We start from the raw sequence: 16,219 nt of genomic DNA on the forward strand, positions 1-16,219 counted from the left end.
GGCACCGGGAGCGGCACCGGGCGGCGGGAGCGGCCCCGGAGCTCGGCCCGGAGCTCAGCCCGGGACCGGGGGGAGGGAGGCGGGACCGGGCGGGGCTCGGGAGCCGACCCGCTCCAAACCCGCCCCCCGCCGCGGGGAGGAGGCGGTGGCCGAGCCCCCCCCCCGCTCCGTGCTGAGCCGAGCCGTGCCGCAGCCGTGTCACAGCCGAACCGAGCCGTGCCGGGCTCAGCACCAGCGAACCGAACCGAACAGCACCGCTTCTCGTCGATGGCGGCTCCCGGTCCCACGCGTGTCCCGTTCCAAGCACGGAGCAGCCGCTGAGCGCTGCGCACCGACCCGGCCTGCAGGTAAGAAACCCCCCCGTGGAACCCGCAGCACCTGCACGGATCCCGCACGGATCCTTCCCGCACTCCCGGGGATCGCTCCCAGCCCGGTCCCGGCTCTGCCGCCGTCCCCTCGCACCCCCGGAGCCCAACAAGCTGAGCCCAACAAGCGGAGCCGCCCCACGAAGCGGTGCTTCCAGAACCGGGCTGCCCCCCGCTGCCCCCCGCCCGTCCGGTGCCGTTGGGGCTGCCGGAGGAGTTTGCTTCATACTTGGAGAGCGTCCCGCAGCGCAGAAAGGCAAACACGGCTCGTCGTGCGGCGCTTTCGGGTTAGGGGAGAAAACGCGTCCTGTCTAAATATTAGCTTAAGAAACGGAAAGGATCCGCCGCACCGTCACCTCCGACCGGCTCTGCCCTCCTCGGGTCCCTCCGATCCTCGGCATCCGGAGCTCCGCGGGGATCGGAGGCCAACGGCGGCGCGGCGTCGAGGGAGGGAATTTCCCACTCTCCGTACGAAGGCTTTAACAAAACAACGTAGACCTCAGATGTCTTTATTGCACATATATGGTAGCTCGTGGCCGGCACTGATTTAAATCCGATCGCTGCTCGGGGGAACCGACCCGCAGTTCGGCGCCGGGGCGTTGCGGCTGTCGGGGCGGTCGGGAGCTCGGGGTGAGTCCCGGCCCTGCGTTGAAGTCTCGGTTCTGTCAGCGGGATCACCTGTGGATCCCGAATCCCCGATCCCGCGTTGCTGTGCGCCGCCGAGTCGAACAGCAGCAGCGCGGAGACGCGGCGTGATGCGGTGCGGAGGAATCAGGTGGGGACGGGAGGGCCCTGAAGGGACGCTTTCAGGGGTTTTAAGCACTCGTTTGCCCGTTGATTTTTAAAGTACTCGTTTGCCCGTTGATTTTTAAAGCTTCTGGCTTTATCTGGGGCCCAGGTGTGCCCCAAAGCAGCACCAAATCCAGGTGACAAAGCGGAGCTGGTGATGCCACACTGGGATGTGGCACTGCTGTGGTGTGAGCATCCTTAGGGACATCACCAGGCACCTGCCTGCTGCACAGGGAGGGCTGCCAGCTGTCCCATGTGTCCACCGGAGCACTGCTGGGGGAAACCAACCCTTTTTGTTTCATTTCTATGTCTTACGGTGTTTGGTTTGTTTGTTTTTAACAGCACCGGATCAGAGGCACTTGCAGCAGCGGGCTGCTCTCATGTTGCTTGGCTGCAAATTTTGGGTGGGTGAGAGCACCCAGCACCTTGCAGCACCCTCAGCTGGGTGCAGGAGCTGGCCCAGGTTATTGGGACGCAGGCAGGGACATGCAGGCACTGGAACTGGGGGTCCCTGGGTTGGGAGCACCCCTGGGTTCCAGGGGGAGGCTCGGTGGGTGCAGAGTGGGGCTGGTGGTGGTTGCACTGGGTGCCCTCCCATGGTGCAGCCGTGAATCACAGCTCGGTGCTCAGCAGCTCCCTGCTCTCCCTATGGGATCCCCTGGCAGAGCTGCTCGGCCAACCTCACCTCTCTGGGGTGTGCTTTGTGGGTCGGTTTCTACCTACAAGGGAATGAATGCAGGGGATGGTCTGAGATGTGCAATACCTCTCCTGTGGTCCCAAGCCTGGCCCATGCAGCAGTGTAATCAGAGCAGTGTCACCTTGGCTGTCCCCATGCCTGACGTGGTGGCACGCGGCTTTCTGAACAGGGAGGCCCATCCTGTGGCAATCCCACGCAGGGCTGTGTTTGGGGCTGCCTGGTGATGGCAGCATCCTCCCCTGGAGGAGCATCCTGTGGTACCCAGTGGGGCTGGGAGGCGGCTGACGGGGGATGCTGCGGGGTGGATGGATGGCCCAGGCACGTGGCTCAGGGCCGCTGTGTTTCACTGCTGTGTTTTTTCCCCTGGTGCCGCAGGCACTTTCCATGCTGCTCCAAGCTAAGGCACATGTGCACAGCCCTGCTGCCAGGAGCCGAGCTCTCACTAAGCGCAGGGACAGCTCTGGTGGGGGGGTCAGGATCAGGATGCTGCGTGCTCTCTGCCATGCCCTTGGCATCCCCAAAAGATGCTGCAGGGATGCAGCTCTGGGGCCGGCTGATGTCCTTATCTGGGCGAGCATTCTGCTCCAGCCCCATCCTTTGCAGATCAGACCAAAGGAATCTCCCCCCCCAGTGCATCTCTTCCAGTGATTCGGCCCATTTGGAGAAGTCCTTCCCCACTGAAGTTGGAAGAAGGGAAAAGAAACACAAGCTGGCTGCTGTTGGTGCCACAGGGATGCTCTCGTGTGAAGGAGCATCCCCAGCATGGGAAGGAGCCAGCCCTTCCGCCGCTGCCCCAGGAAGGGAAATGCCACGAGCAGTTTTGCTCTGTTCACTTCTTTGTCACGAAACCCCAAATGGTCTCACTTTGTAACTCCAAAGAGCTAAATTGAAACAGTCATTTGCCACTGAGTTGTTCTCAAACGATGACAAAAAAGCATTTCCTCCTGCAGCTGTTCAAAGGCCGCGTCGCCAGCCTGTCAGCCCCCCGACAAGGAATGCGGGTGCCATCAATGCTGCTTTTCGTGAAGTGTTTTGATTTGGATGGAACCACATCTTTTTCAAAGTTTCCTTTGAATGTTGGCCAGGCTGAGCTTGCAGGGTCTGGGCTGCGGGGACGTGCAGCGCTGAGGCCGTAACTGTGAGCTCTCCTGGGCGATGCCCGGCACTGAGTTGCCCTGGAGCAGAGTTTGCCATAATGGGGGCTTTGGAGAGCCCTTGATTTCACCTCGGCTGTTTTTCCAGCAATGTTGGTTGGGTGAAGAGGTCTGCAAACTCATCTCGTGGAAAAATGCATCCCAGAAGGAACTGAGCAAATGGCAGTTCTCAAAGCAAGCAAACAGTCCTGGGATTTAGGGGATGGACTGAGCAAGCAGCTCCACTGCAGGGCTGGGAGCAGCTCTGTGGTCACATCCCGTGGCTGAGAGCTGCTCTCACCCACCTCCTTCCTCCAGCAGCGGAGCTGCTAAAGCAGCAAGTGCTCAGATTGTGACGAGGCAGCAGCTTCTGTGCAGCTTTTGGTGGTTTCTTTTTGCCGTTAATGATGTTGTTGTTGGCCGTGGCCGGGCAGGGAGCACACAGTGTATTTATTGCGGTGGTTGTTGCTCTCTGATCCTCTCCTCTAAAGAGTTGATGGGCTTAGGGACCGCAGGATGGGGCAGAGCCCCCACTCCTATTTGGGGTTGTGGGCCCTGCATCCCCATGACACGGTGGCACTGTGGTTCCCAGGTAGCAGCAGCACGGGGAGGAGCAGCCAGGGGATGCTCCCAGCAGAGACATTTCGTAGTTCCTTGAGTTTTTCCCTCTCTGTTACCTTGCCTGTGGCAGAAGAACAGATGAATGTCGTGCCCATGCATAGGGCAGGGGACCAAAGCAGGTGACATGGGGACAAACCAGTGCACCCACATGCCTTGGGGCAGGCATTCTGCTTGTCCCTCTGGGCTGTCCCCTATAGAACGGCTCGCCTGCGGTTTTACAGGGTAGCTGCTGTCTTCATTAAGTGGTGCAGGCTTATTAAGACTGCATTTTTGAGGCTTAGCAGCTCTATGGAGCCATCTGGGAAGGATGGTGCCAGCAGTGGAGCAGCAGGAGGAGGCAAGAGGCAGTCGTTGCCTGCGCCGAGTGCCACAGCCCTGTGCTCCTATGAGGGCCATGCCCCCATCGGGTGTCCACCCTCATCCACAGCAGCTTAGAGGGCTGCAAGGAGCCAGCTGGGGAGCAAGGAGCTAGCAGCAAGGCAGCACGAGCCCTCCAAGCATCTCACAAGCTTCCTGGGGCAGTGGTGGATGGGGTCCTGCAGGGTGCTGGCTGTGCTGCATCCCTGCTGGAAGCACTTGGGGACATGGGGAAGAGGTAGGTATGGGGTGCAGCTCATGACATTGGGGTTGGGCTCATTGGTGTGAGGCAGCTGGGTGGCTGTGGGGAGGGACGTTGGTGGGGAAGGACTAATGGCTGCTGTTTGCCTCGTCCTGCCCAGGCCACACTTCTGCCATATCTGATCCCAAGTGGCTCTGGGCAGCACAGATCTGAGTGCCACCACCCTGGGACCACTGGTGGTGAGGCTTTGAGGGCAAAGCTCTGCACTTATGGAAGCTGCTCAGCTCCTCCATACCCCTATGGAAAGCCCTGAGCCCAGCAGGCAGTTTGCCCAGGGGGACAGGAGCACAGTGCTGTCACGATGGTGTCTGTGCACAAAGGACCAGGCACTCCTGACCCACTGTGCTTCACACATCTGCCCTGATTTTCCCCATTGTCTGCAGCCCTCATCGTCTCCCAGCTTTGAACCTTCTCTGAACTTTTTGGGGCTGCTGAAATGGAGCTGGAGGGGAATGTGTCCCAGTGGGCAGGAAGGACTCAGAACTTTTAGAGAGTGTCTGAAGGAAGGCAACAAGATGGCAAAGGGTTCAGAGAGCATGAGGAGTGGCTGAGATCCCTCAGTTTGTTTGGCTTGGAGAAGAGGAAACAGGGAATACTCATGGTGGCCTACAGCCTCTTCATGGCAACCCTATAGCTCCCTTATGGCCTACAGCTTCCTCATGGCAGCCTGCAGCTCCCAGTGGTGGCCTTACATCTCCTTCCTGATGGCCACACAGGTTCCTTTTGGCCTCCAGCTTCTCACAGCGGCCCTACAGCTCCTCACGGCAGCTCTACAACTCCATCATGGTGCCCCTACAGCTCCATCCTGGTAGCCCTACAGCTCCTCGTGCTGGCCCTACAGATCTCTTACACCCTACAGCTCCTCATGGCTGCTCTACAGCTCCATCGTGGTGGCCCTACAGCTCCTTGTGGTGGCCCTGCAGATCCCTCATGCCCTCCAGCTCCATCCTGGTGGCCCTCCAGCTCCTCATGGTGGTCTTACAGCTCCTCGTGGTGGCCCTACAGCTCCCTCATGCCCCACAGCTCCTCATGGCAGCCTGCACCTCCTTCACAAGGGGAGCAAAGCTCAGGAAGCACTCAGAAATACAGTGTGAATTTTTGGTGACCACGTGCGGAGGCAGAATGTGGACTTGATGATCCCTTCCAACTCGGGAATCTCTGTGATTCCACGAAATCTCCATTCCCAGCACTCTGCCGTCGCCGTCACAGGAGGAATTCCTCCTTCGGTCGCTGTGGAGCAGCTCTAAGTGCTTCAATATGTCGGCAGCTGCTGCTGGAGTCGGATGGTAAATGCTAATGTGATATTATCCTGTGCACCTTTCAAAACCCACTGGAAGGGTTTAGTGCAAATTGGATTTGCAAACCTCTATCGGGTCTCCCTGCCCTCAGCAAAGCACTGTAATCCCCAGCGGGCGCCTTGACAAACCAGCTCCTTCTGTGCAAAAACAGCAGATTTTGGGAAAAAGGACAGCCGGATGGAGGGATGCCCCAGTGCTGGGCTGGAGGAGGCACTGCTTGCTTTTAGGACCACATTCCTCAATGTTCTCCTGTGCCACCGGTCCTGCTGGGTCCCATAGTGACTTCCTCAGAGCAGGAGGAGGTTCTGTGGATACCAGTGGTGTCGAAATTGGCCCAGAGAAAAGCACATCTGGGGCCCGAGCTCAGCCCCGCTGCCAAAATGTAAGCTTTTAACCCTATTTCCCCAGGCACTGGGGTTGTTCAAACAAGCCACAGCAATTAGTCTCCTTCAGCAAACCACCTCTTTCTGGCATCGTGCGGTTATTTAGCATTGGAAGGGTTGGTTCGTCGCTCCAAAAGGGCTGTCGTTCAGAGAAGGTTTTGGCAGGAGTGGGAAATTTGGGGCTGGAGAAGCACCATCTGCCAGCACCCATGAGTGCCTGGGCTGTCATACTTGTGGTTTTTTGGCTCACGTTAGCTCTGATTTCCTCTTTGCCTGCGTGTTCCCTGTTGAGGTTGGACGTAAAGATTCTGGGGAGAATCCTCTGGTGGTGTTGTTGACAGGAGTGCTTCCATGCTCTGTTTTCTTTTCCTGCCCACCATCAAAGGGCCATTTCCGTGCAGTGCTTTTGCTATCACGTTGTGTTTCACACCCTTGGTTTACTCCCACCTCAAAGGAGTGATTTTGCATTCGCGCTCTCTGCTCCTGCTGATGCTGAGCAATGCAATCCCAAAACATTTCCCTGTAGTTTTACCTCTCCGTTTCCACCTCTTAGCACAAAGGGTGGCTTCTGCTGCTGGTTAGACCCATGGAATCAGTGGATAAAGGTCATAAAAGGAACTGCCCCTTGGGAGAGGTGGTGGTAGGGACAAGGGAGGCAGCCTCACCACCCTGACCCTCCCGTCTCTCTCCCTGCAGCCCCATGGCACACAGAGCAGTGGAGCACGAGGGGCTGACCCCAGCCCTGTGGGAGGAACGAGGGAAAGTGGAGAGCTCTGCAGCTCCTCGCCTTGGGCTGCTTGTCACTTTGGGAAAGCAGATCCATGTGGAGTGCGGGGCTCTGGTTTTACTTAGAGTGCACGGGGAGAGCTGGGGAGGAGTCAGGGGAGAGGGAGCAGTGGTGACAGCATGGCTCCATGGGCACTGAGATGCCCCAAACCCACGTGTGCTTTGTGCACGGTGCTGCCGTCTGCCACGGGGCTGCTGGCACAGAGCAACCCTGAGATAGAGCTGGAGTTCGGGACTTCTTCTTTCTTTCTCTCCTCTGCATCTGCTTAATGCTAATTAATTAAGCTCAGACCAGGGTTTGGGGCATGTTTCTTTCTGACGCTCCCCATTTTGGGGCTTTTTGCCACCCTGGGGCTGTTCTGGCCCTGCAGCACTGGCATCCCCACTGCAGCCCTTCTCAGCACAACGTCTAACCTACAGCACTCAGACACAGCGATGCCATTTGGGGGCTGCGCTTCCAGAGGGGATCTCACCAACTCAGGGCCATTTGAGGAGCATTCTGTCTGAGCACCGCACTGTCCCCATCCTCACCGGTGGTGCTGGGACCCCTGGGAGCTGCTCAATCCATTGGCTTCTCCAGGAGCCTGGAAGAACCACAGCTGCTCCGCCACAGCACGGAGCCGGGATGGAAATTGTTTAATTCCTGCGGGGTGAGTCATGAGGAGCCGGGATTTCAAAGCAGCTTGGCTCCCATGTAAGGCACTAAAATAAACAGTGTGGCAGGTGGAAGCTCTCTCTGATGTCCCGTCAAGGCCTTGATCTTTCCAAGTGTTTCGTGTTGCCAAAAACCTCGGCCACTCCGTGGCCTCATCCATTCTCGCTCCGTGGCCGAGGCCGAGAGCTTGAAAATAATGAATCAATGCCCGGAAGCATGAATCGACTGAAAATTTATGACATACTTACAATATAATGTCTTTTGGGCGCCCTGGCTTCTAGGCTTCAAAGCCTGAGGACGGAACGTTCGCACGTCTGCTCTTCCCCCTCTCTCTGCTATAAAGAAGGATTTAAGGGTAAAAAAATGAAGCTCGGCTTCTCCCCTCGCCTCAGCATTGAGGAGTTTGAAGGGCGACGTGAGTGGGCTTAACAGCTGGAAATGGTCGTGGAGGAGAGAACCTGAGAGCGTGAGAAGTGGCTGAAGCCCACACGGTCCCGAACGCAGTGCAGCCCACGGGCGTTGGTGAGTCCATGGGATGGGAATGCTGTACTCCCATTGAGCAGGGAAAGGCGTGAGAAATTCCAGCGCTTGGGAGATGGGGCGAAGAAACCTCCAACTAGAAGCCAAGCTCCATCGGTTCTACATTTTGCTGAGCAATGGGGGAGTTATGGTCTGGAGAAGCACGCATGGAAGCGAGGGATGGGCTCAATGCTTTGGGCTGAGATGGGAGCTGGGCAGGGAGCTCACCCCAGCACCGGGCAGAGCCAAGATCATCGGCTGCTTCTTTCCAGGCAAAGCAATAAGCCTCGGCTGTGCTGCTGGCCATCATTTTTTTGTGAGGTTTCCAGTTCTTCAGGACGTGGAGCCTTCTGGGGAGGATGCAGAGAAGCATGGGCTCAGTTTGGTGCTCGGCTCCTGCAGAGTGGGGCTGCTGGGAAGGGTTTCCTCCTGCAGGATCGAGTTTCCCGCTTGGCAGCAGGCGCAGCGCGGCTGGATCTGTACCACTGCACTGATGGATTATCAGGAGAATTCGGGAGAGCGCAGTGCTTTTGGGCTGTTCTCCAGAAGAAAATCCAAGTGCAGCCTTTGGCCTTTTGTTGAGCCCTGGAGGAGCAGCAAGATGGGACCTCATGGCAGGCTGGGAAGAGCGTGGTGTTCCCTGTGCCAGAAGGAGGAGCGTTGTGGTACCCAACTCAGCAGATGCTGAGCCCATGGGCAGCTCAGGGAGGACTGATTTTTGCTGGAGGAGGATGGAGGCTTCAAGGATAGGGATGGGGAAGGGGCAGTGCAGAATGGCAGAGCCATGATGCCCGTAGGAGTAGCTGGGCACCAGCACATGGCAGCGTGGGACAATCCAGCCGCGGCAAAATGTTATCATTGGGGTTGGGTTTAGGATAGGTGGAAACCAGAGGGCACAGTTCAGAGTCAGCCATGGGAGAGTCGTGGCTGTGAGCTGTGTGTGTGTGATTTTCCTTTTCTTCCCCTTTGCGTTTCTGCTTTTCCCACAGGTTGGCACATGGGGTCTGGGGCTTAAAGTGAGAGAAACCAAAGGCAAAGCTTGGAATCACACTGGCACACGTTGCCCGAGGAGGCTGTGGATGCCCCATCCCTGCAGGCATTCGAGGCCAGGCTGGATGTGGCTCTGGGCAGCCTGGGCTGCTGGTTGGTGACCTGCACACAGCAGGGGGTTGGGGCTGGATGAGCATTGTGGTCCTTTGCAACCCAGGCCGTTCTATGATTCTATGATTCTATGAATCATTTTTGTTTCTGATAGTTTTGTACGTTGGAGCCAGAGTTCCATCCAGCCTTTGGAAAGGTCACCAGCGAGCGGGCGGGGGCCACAATTGCTGGCTGCCCAAAGAGGAGCGTTTGTACGGGGTGTGCGAGGCTGAACCCGCCCTGCTGAAATGTTACGGGCTCAGAACGAGCCAGAAGCCCTTCCCTGGGGTTGGCCGCGCTGTGTCCTGCCCAGCTCCAACCCTACAGCACCGCATCCAAAGCCTCAACGCCGTCCCCCATTGCTTCGCCACACCTATTTGATGCCCACGAGCGTTTCCAGCATGCATTCCCCTTTCTCTCCTCATTGCTCTCAGCCTGAAACCCCTCAAACACTGCCATTAACCACGGGGCAAACCCACTCCATGCCTTCCGATGACCCTCCCCACCGCAGCTCATGGGGCACCATCCGCCCTCGCAGCGCTCAGCCCAACGCGGCACCGCGGCGCGCAGTGCGTGTCGCTCCGGCGCTGCCTCCCGGTACCACGGAGGGATTTCATGATCTTACCTCCTTATATGGCCAAACTATTCTTTTTCTATCTTGGCATTGTTTATAGCCCAGTTGAAAATATTTAGGCTCTGGCTGGGTTCTACAATTATCTTGTAACCTACGGGGCGTATAATTACTGCTAGTTAACGCATAATTATCTGCATCCTGTAAAATAAAGTGTTGCTGGCAATGAGGCAGCACTTGCACAGCTCTCAGGGTTGTTTTCTGCAGTAACGGTAGAAGAGAATCTGTTAAATTCCATTTTAAAATAAACATTTTTTTTCCCCAGTATATTCTATTTGGCAAATATTGCTAAACCAGGCTATGTTTTGTTGTGTTTTTTTTTTTCTTTCCCTTCTCTTTTTGCCCCACCCCCCTCCCCCAAACCCCCCTCCCAACCTCTGACACCCCGTGGAAAATTTGTTTAAAAAGGAGAAATGTTTGGAGTTTGCAAGGAGCTGAGATGAGAAAAAGGGGATGGGAGGTGACTGCGAGTCAGCGCCGCTCTCTGAAGGCTGGCGGTGATGGGGGTTTAATGGCTGCACCCATCAGCTCCCATCAGGTCCAACCTGCTCTGGATGGACAGATCCCAGCGCTGTCAGGTAAGGGCATCCTGGCTGCTCCAGGGTTTTGGGGTGATGTGAGATCTTCAGGTGCTGCAGCTCTGAATTTCAGTCCCCAGCGCTGCTGGGATGGATGGAGTGGGGTGGTTCTTGTGGTTTTGCTGTTTTTTGGGGGGGTTTGGGGGTGGCCATGTTGGTGCACTGTTGGGGCAGGGATCTGGGTGGAGGTTGAGCAGCACAACCCCGTTCCCCATTGCAGTCTGGGCTCTGTCCGCATCACTGACAGAGGCAGAGCAGTGGGGCTCAGTGTGGAGTCCCCTCCCTGTGGGTTTCCCCATCCTTCACTCACAGCCACCCACCAGAGTCTCAGCCCCAATGCAAGGGCAAGATGGAGACCCAGGCACCAAGAGGGAGGCTTAAACCCCGCATGCCACCTGCTGCTGGGGCTGCATGGAGCGAGAATATCCCCTCGTCCCCATTGTCACCACTGGGGACAGCCCATCCATGAACTACCTTCGCCTTTCTCCTGCTCAGCCCACACCCCATACCTCAGTTTCCCCACTGCAGTCCCATCCGGATCACGGCTGGGGGCAGAGAGGATGGGCCAGATCCCGGCAGGGGGCTGTTGGCCAACCTGAGTCGTGGGGACAGGGGTGGGAGAGGTGGCCCCGGGCAAAGGCGGTGTAATAAGGATATTTGTTTTGCCTGTTTTGCAGAGTTTCAATGTTCTGACTTGCTCTAAGATGAAGGTATGGAAGTTTGCAGCCATTGCATCGATGCTCCTCAGTTCCATGTTATCCATTTTAGTTTGTAGAGACATGTTCAACGGAAGCCGGACATACAGCCCCTTGCCTTCCTCGCTGGCCTCACGGGCATCCTCCTCCTCCTCTTCCTCTTCCTCGCTGCCGGTGGCTCCGCGGAGACCCCCCCGGGCCCTGCCACGCCACAGCTCTCTGCTCTCCCAGTGTAAGCACCCACAGCCCCACAGCACCAACGGGGGCTGCTTTTGTGTCAGCCTCATCCCTCCCTTCCTCCTGCACTGCGGGTCGGGAGCGTTTAGCAAAGCACGGGGTTGGGAGCATCCCAGGAAAACCACGCACGGAAAAGGCAGCAAACCTTCACGCTCATCTTCATGCTAAAAGCTGCTTTCTTTTTTTTTTTTTTTTTTCCCCTTTTTTTTTTCTCCAAAGGGCCTTTTTTTGTTGTTGTAAATTGCCATGCTATTTTTAAAAAAGCAAAATGTCAAACAGGAGCTGAAAGCAAAGGGAAGCGGCTCCATCCTGCAGCAACTTCCCCCGGAGCGCCGCTCGCCCCTTTGCCTTCGCAGCTGCTGGAAATCCCAGGCGTGTTTGCTTTTATTCCAAACCAGAGGAACTTCTTGGTTTGAAATTTGGAAATCAATGACAAGCTGTCAAATTATGCTTTCCTCTGTGCTTCCCCCAGTGCTGGGTTGGACAAAGCCTGGGCTCAGTGTTAGGACATGGGGACAAGGATGCTGCCAGCTGCGGTTGGACTCTGTGTGTGCAGCGTGCATTGCAGTTCTGGTGACCAGCCCTTCAACCAAGCAATAGGGAAACATCCCAAATACTACATTTGCTGGAGTTCCTCACCACTCCACGGTGGCTTTTCTGTAGTATGATCTCTTAGGAAATGATTTAGGATCTGGAAAATTTTTTTGCACATTGGCAAGCTGGGGCAATGCCACCATGAAATGTTGGTTCCCGTGTGCTGCTTGGTGCCCCCGTGTCCCCACTGCTGTGTGCACCCCACATCGTGCTGCTGCCCAATCCCCACCCGCAGCGCTGCTGCCATCGGCCAGCTGGAAACCATGAGCACAGCAGATATTCATTATGCTTTCTTTTCCCCTCCACTTCTAAGCATGCACTTGATGTGCAGGAAGGGCATGGCTTTGGGCAGGGAAACAGAAAGGAGGAGGAGGGAAGAGGAGGAAGGTCAGGTTATTCGTGGGGTCTTCGTTTTTGCACAGTGGGGAACCCATCTTGGGGTCTCAGCCCCATGCTGAGTCACAGGATGGGTTGGGTTGGACGGGGCGTCAAGGATTATAGAGCCATAGAATGAGCTGATTGGAAGGAGCCTTAAAGTTCACAGAACCATTGAGTTGGAGTGTTGGGTTGGACCTTAAGGATCATCCAGTTGTACCCCTCTGCTCTGGGTGCTCCTCACCAGCTCAGGCTGCCCAGTGCCCATCCATGGCCTCGGGCACCTCCAGAGATGGGGCACCCACAGCTCTGGGCAGCAGTGCTGGGACCTCACCACCCTCTGCATAAAAGATTTCTTCCTCAAATCTAACCTAAACCATCTCCCCTCTTTTAGTTTAATGCTGTTTCCCCTCATCCTACCACCATCTACCCATGCATGCCGGGGAGGGAGCGGGGGGTCCATCCCCACTCACCCCACACCTGCGTTTCTGTGCACCTGTGATTCACGGCCGCCGTTGGCTTTGTGGCGCTGAACGCTGCCCTTTCCACCCCCTTCTCTTGCAGACAGCAGCTTGCTGGAGAGCTACACGGAAGGGGAGATCCGGCAGCTCATCTCGGCGCTGGTGGAACGCTACAGCCAGGCCATGAACTCGGGTGGCCACGAGCTGCCCCTCTTCCCCAAAACGGGCAACCGCATGAAGCGCGCACGCGCCCGCCACAAACCCTGCGCCCTGAAGGAGCTGGAGGTGAGCGTCAGCGAGTTGGGCCTGGGCTACGAGTCGGATGAGACCGTGTTGTTCCGCTACTGCAGCGGCACCTGCGACGCAGCCGTCAGGAACTATGACCTCTCTCTGAAGAGCGTGCGCAGCAGGAAGAAGATCAGGAAGGAGAAGGTGCGCGCGCGGCCCTGCTGCAGGCCGCTCTCCTATGATGATGATGTCTCCTTCTTGGATGCCTACAACCGTTACTACACCGTCAACGAGCTGTCAGCCAAAGAGTGCGGCTGTGTGTGAAGGGCCGGGTTGGGGGGTGGCCCAATGGGGGCGAAGGCTACGCTGGGGATGGGGATGGACCCCGCGCCGCTGCCCGCCCCGTGGACTTCCCGTGTCCAGTTGGAGGAGGAGAGACGACCTGTGGACCCACCGTGTCCATTGGGAAGAGGAAAGATGTCCCATGGACCTTCCGTGTCCATTGGGAGGAGGAGAAATGCCCCACAGACCCCCCATGTCCACTGGGACCCTCCACGTCTGTGGGGGAGGAAGAGAGATGCCCCACAGACCATCCATGTCCATTGGGAGGAGGAGAGATTCCCCATGGACCCTCCATGTCCGGTGGGAGGAGGAGTGATTCTCCATGGACCCCGCATATCCACTGGGACCTTCTTTGTCCATGGAGGAGAAGATGAGATGCCCCGTGGACCCTCCATGTCCGTGGGGGAGAAGGAGAGATGCCCCATGGATCCCCACATATCCAGTGGGAGGAAGAGAGACTGCGACGCTCGCGTGGCCCCGAGCGCTGCTCCCTGCCCACATGTGTGCACTGTGACCGTGGGGCTGCACAGGAAGGTGTAAGTGTGAGTGTTGTCCCATGGCGTGGGTTCCCATCAGCTGATCCTCCAGTTGGCTGTGCGACACAGGCGCTGGGCTCAGGGTGTGACACACACACTCAGGGTGTGCTGCACGTGGAGTGTTGTGCACAGATGTTGTCCGTGTCGTTGTGCACTGGGCTGAGCACCGGGTGTTGTCACACGGATGTGTCACCTGATGAGGGGTTGTGAGCTGCACGTAGAGGTGACAGGGATGTGTGTGCAGGGTCTAATGTGTGCAGTGTGTCCGTAGGGTGCCTGGTGTTGTGGGCATAGGGGTGTTGGATGGCTATGGGTGCCCCAGGTGGGGCTGACATCCCCTGTTTTCACTGTGTCCGTGCTGGGGTCCCCGTGCTGTGCCCCAAAGCCCCACGTTGGGTGCAGAGCTGCATGCACACCGTGGAAAAGCTCCATCTCCGTTCCCCACACCCCATCCCCTTGCTCCCTGCAGCTGCTGCTTTGTAGGATAATCTGCAGTAACTGGATTAAGCCCATGGCCCCTCCGCCTGCAGCCGGGCTGGAGACGTGCCACTGCCATGGAGGTGACACAGAGCCACGCGGCCACCAGCACGGCTGGGCTGCAGCAGGTGAGGATCCCCCATAGCCGGCCCAGCTTTGTCCTAAGGGTGTGTGGGATTCCCAATGGGGCAGCACAGCTCGGAGCGCATGCAGGACAGGGCTCAGGCCTGGGCTTTGGCTCCACTTCGCATTTACAGCAGTGTCACTCTTGTTTACTCTGCGGAGAAATAAATGAGACCGCAGACTTTTGCATTCTCCGGGCAGGCTAAATTTGTTGCCTGGGATTGATGGGTTTTCTCCCCTTGGCCCTCTTCCCAGAAAAAGCAAATCATAAACAGAAGGAGAATATTGGTGTCGTGTCCTGGGCATGGAGGGAGAACGCTCTGATGGCAGCGCTCCGCTGGGGGACCTCTGTGCCATATTGGGACCATGGCCACTGGGGACATGGGCAGGATTTTGGGGTGGTGGTGACAAAGGTGATCCCCAAAAGAAGCAGAAGCAGCTGCAGGACGATCTGTGCTTGTGACCCACGCTGTGCCCACAGCTTGCTTCCACCCTCAAATAAAGCAACACAACGCACCCAAATCTAATAATAATAACTGCGCTCTGAAGGGCTTGGGCGCGTTCCAGTTCTCACTACTATAAAACTAAAATTAGTTGTGTTGCAGAAGCCTCCAGTTAAACAAGCGAAAAACAACAACAAAAACAACAAGCAACCAAAACCCAAGCACAGGAAGGTGCTCAGAGCAGTGCAGCAGGGTTAGCACCGAGCTCCCTGTGTCACCGGGAGCACGGAGGTGATGCTGAGGTTTTGCAGCTGTTGTGTTGCTCCTGGTGCCGGGTTTTGGAGACGTGTTGGAGATACCCATTGGTTTCGGGGCTTGCAGGGCTGAGGTCAGCAGCAGCTTTGCACCCTCGTGCTGCTGAACCCACCCTGCTGCACTTTGCAACCCCAAAAGCACCCCAAAGCACTGGGAAACCCCCAACGCGAGGCGTGTTGCAAAGCAACGCAGATAGCTGCAACGCCTCTTCCTTTTTTTCCCCCCCTTTTCCTTTTTCACCCCACGCAGAGGTGCGGGGGAAGTGGCTGACGTTGGCGGCGTGTGATGGTTCGGGGAGTGCATCTGGGCTGCAGCTGCACTGTGCAGCCACACAACACCCGGGGGACGAGCAGGGCCGACGCGGCCATCACCCAACCGTGGCTTTTGCTTGCGTGTCGCTTCCGTGCGTGTCACTCAGGGTTGTCCTCTTGGGGACACGTGCGTCCTCGTGTTCCGGGAGCATCGCCCTGTCCCGCACCGTCTGCACAAGGAAATGTGGTTCCAATAGAATCGCCGCTCTTTCCCTTAATGCTTTCCATTTCTACAGCCCTCTCCGCTGTAATAGGAGCTGGAGCTGTCTGGAAGAATGTCTACAATGCAGAAAAGGCAAAAGGATGGAAAATTCCCCGCTCAAAGCCACGGCGCAATCTCATCTGGCTCTCTTCCTCATCACCCCATGCGTTACTGATTGCTAATAACGGTGTGCAACATCTGCCGGGTGGTGTTTTGGGGGATTTTGGGGGGCATCTTCCACCCTGCAGCTTGCCCATCACCCAAGGCAGGAGACGAGGGCTGGGAACGACGGCGAGATGTTTAGAACGATTCCAGTGGTTGTGACAGCGCAAAATATGAGTGTTATGTTATCCCGACTCTCTGATAATGAGTTATGGGACGTTTCATTGTGTTTTACTATACACATCCCCATATGGCCCTGCAGTGTTTGGGTAACTCCGGCTCTGGCTCTGGTTCGGCTCCGCCTGTCACTTGCATCAGTCGGGATCCCATTCGCCAACATGGGTGCACTCCCGATTTGGTATCGGTGAGGGGGAACGGGCCTAACATCATTGTTTCCACTCGGTGAAAGCACTGGCAAACGTTGCGTCCTTTATTTAAACAGGTCCAGAAATGTGCTGGGAAGAAATCATTTCTCCCAGTTTATCGAGACAAATGGTTTTACGG

At 56.9% G+C, this 16,219-nt stretch overlaps 1 protein-coding gene across 5 annotated transcripts; it reads left to right on the plus strand.

Moving 5' to 3' along the window:
• Window positions 1-269: 269 nt before the first annotated feature.
• Window positions 270-16,213, plus strand: NRTN (neurturin). Of its 5 annotated transcripts, none has more exons than XR_006171721.1 (5): window positions 270-347; window positions 10,045-10,214; window positions 10,983-11,141; window positions 12,680-13,688; window positions 15,588-16,213. XR_006171721.1 is itself a non-coding variant. In XM_042837023.1 (4 exons), the coding sequence occupies exons 2-4, from the start codon at window positions 10,076-10,078 to the stop codon at window positions 13,126-13,128; spliced, it is 747 nt and encodes a 248-aa protein (XP_042692957.1). In that variant the 5' UTR covers window positions 270-347; window positions 10,045-10,075; the 3' UTR covers window positions 13,129-16,213. The 5 variants fall into 5 exon arrangements, 3 of the variants coding, with proteins under 3 accessions (XP_042692957.1, XP_042692958.1, XP_042692959.1); XR_006171720.1 differs by having other exon boundaries at window positions 12,680-13,682; XM_042837023.1 differs by having other exon boundaries at window positions 12,680-16,213.
• Window positions 16,214-16,219: the final 6 nt, after the last annotated feature.

Source organism: Centrocercus urophasianus, unplaced genomic scaffold, assembly GCF_019232065.1.
Source record: "Centrocercus urophasianus isolate 14NV4802_14NV808 unplaced genomic scaffold, USGS_Curo_1.0 seq_66, whole genome shotgun sequence".
NCBI classification, from domain to species: Eukaryota; Metazoa; Chordata; class Aves; order Galliformes; family Phasianidae; genus Centrocercus; species Centrocercus urophasianus.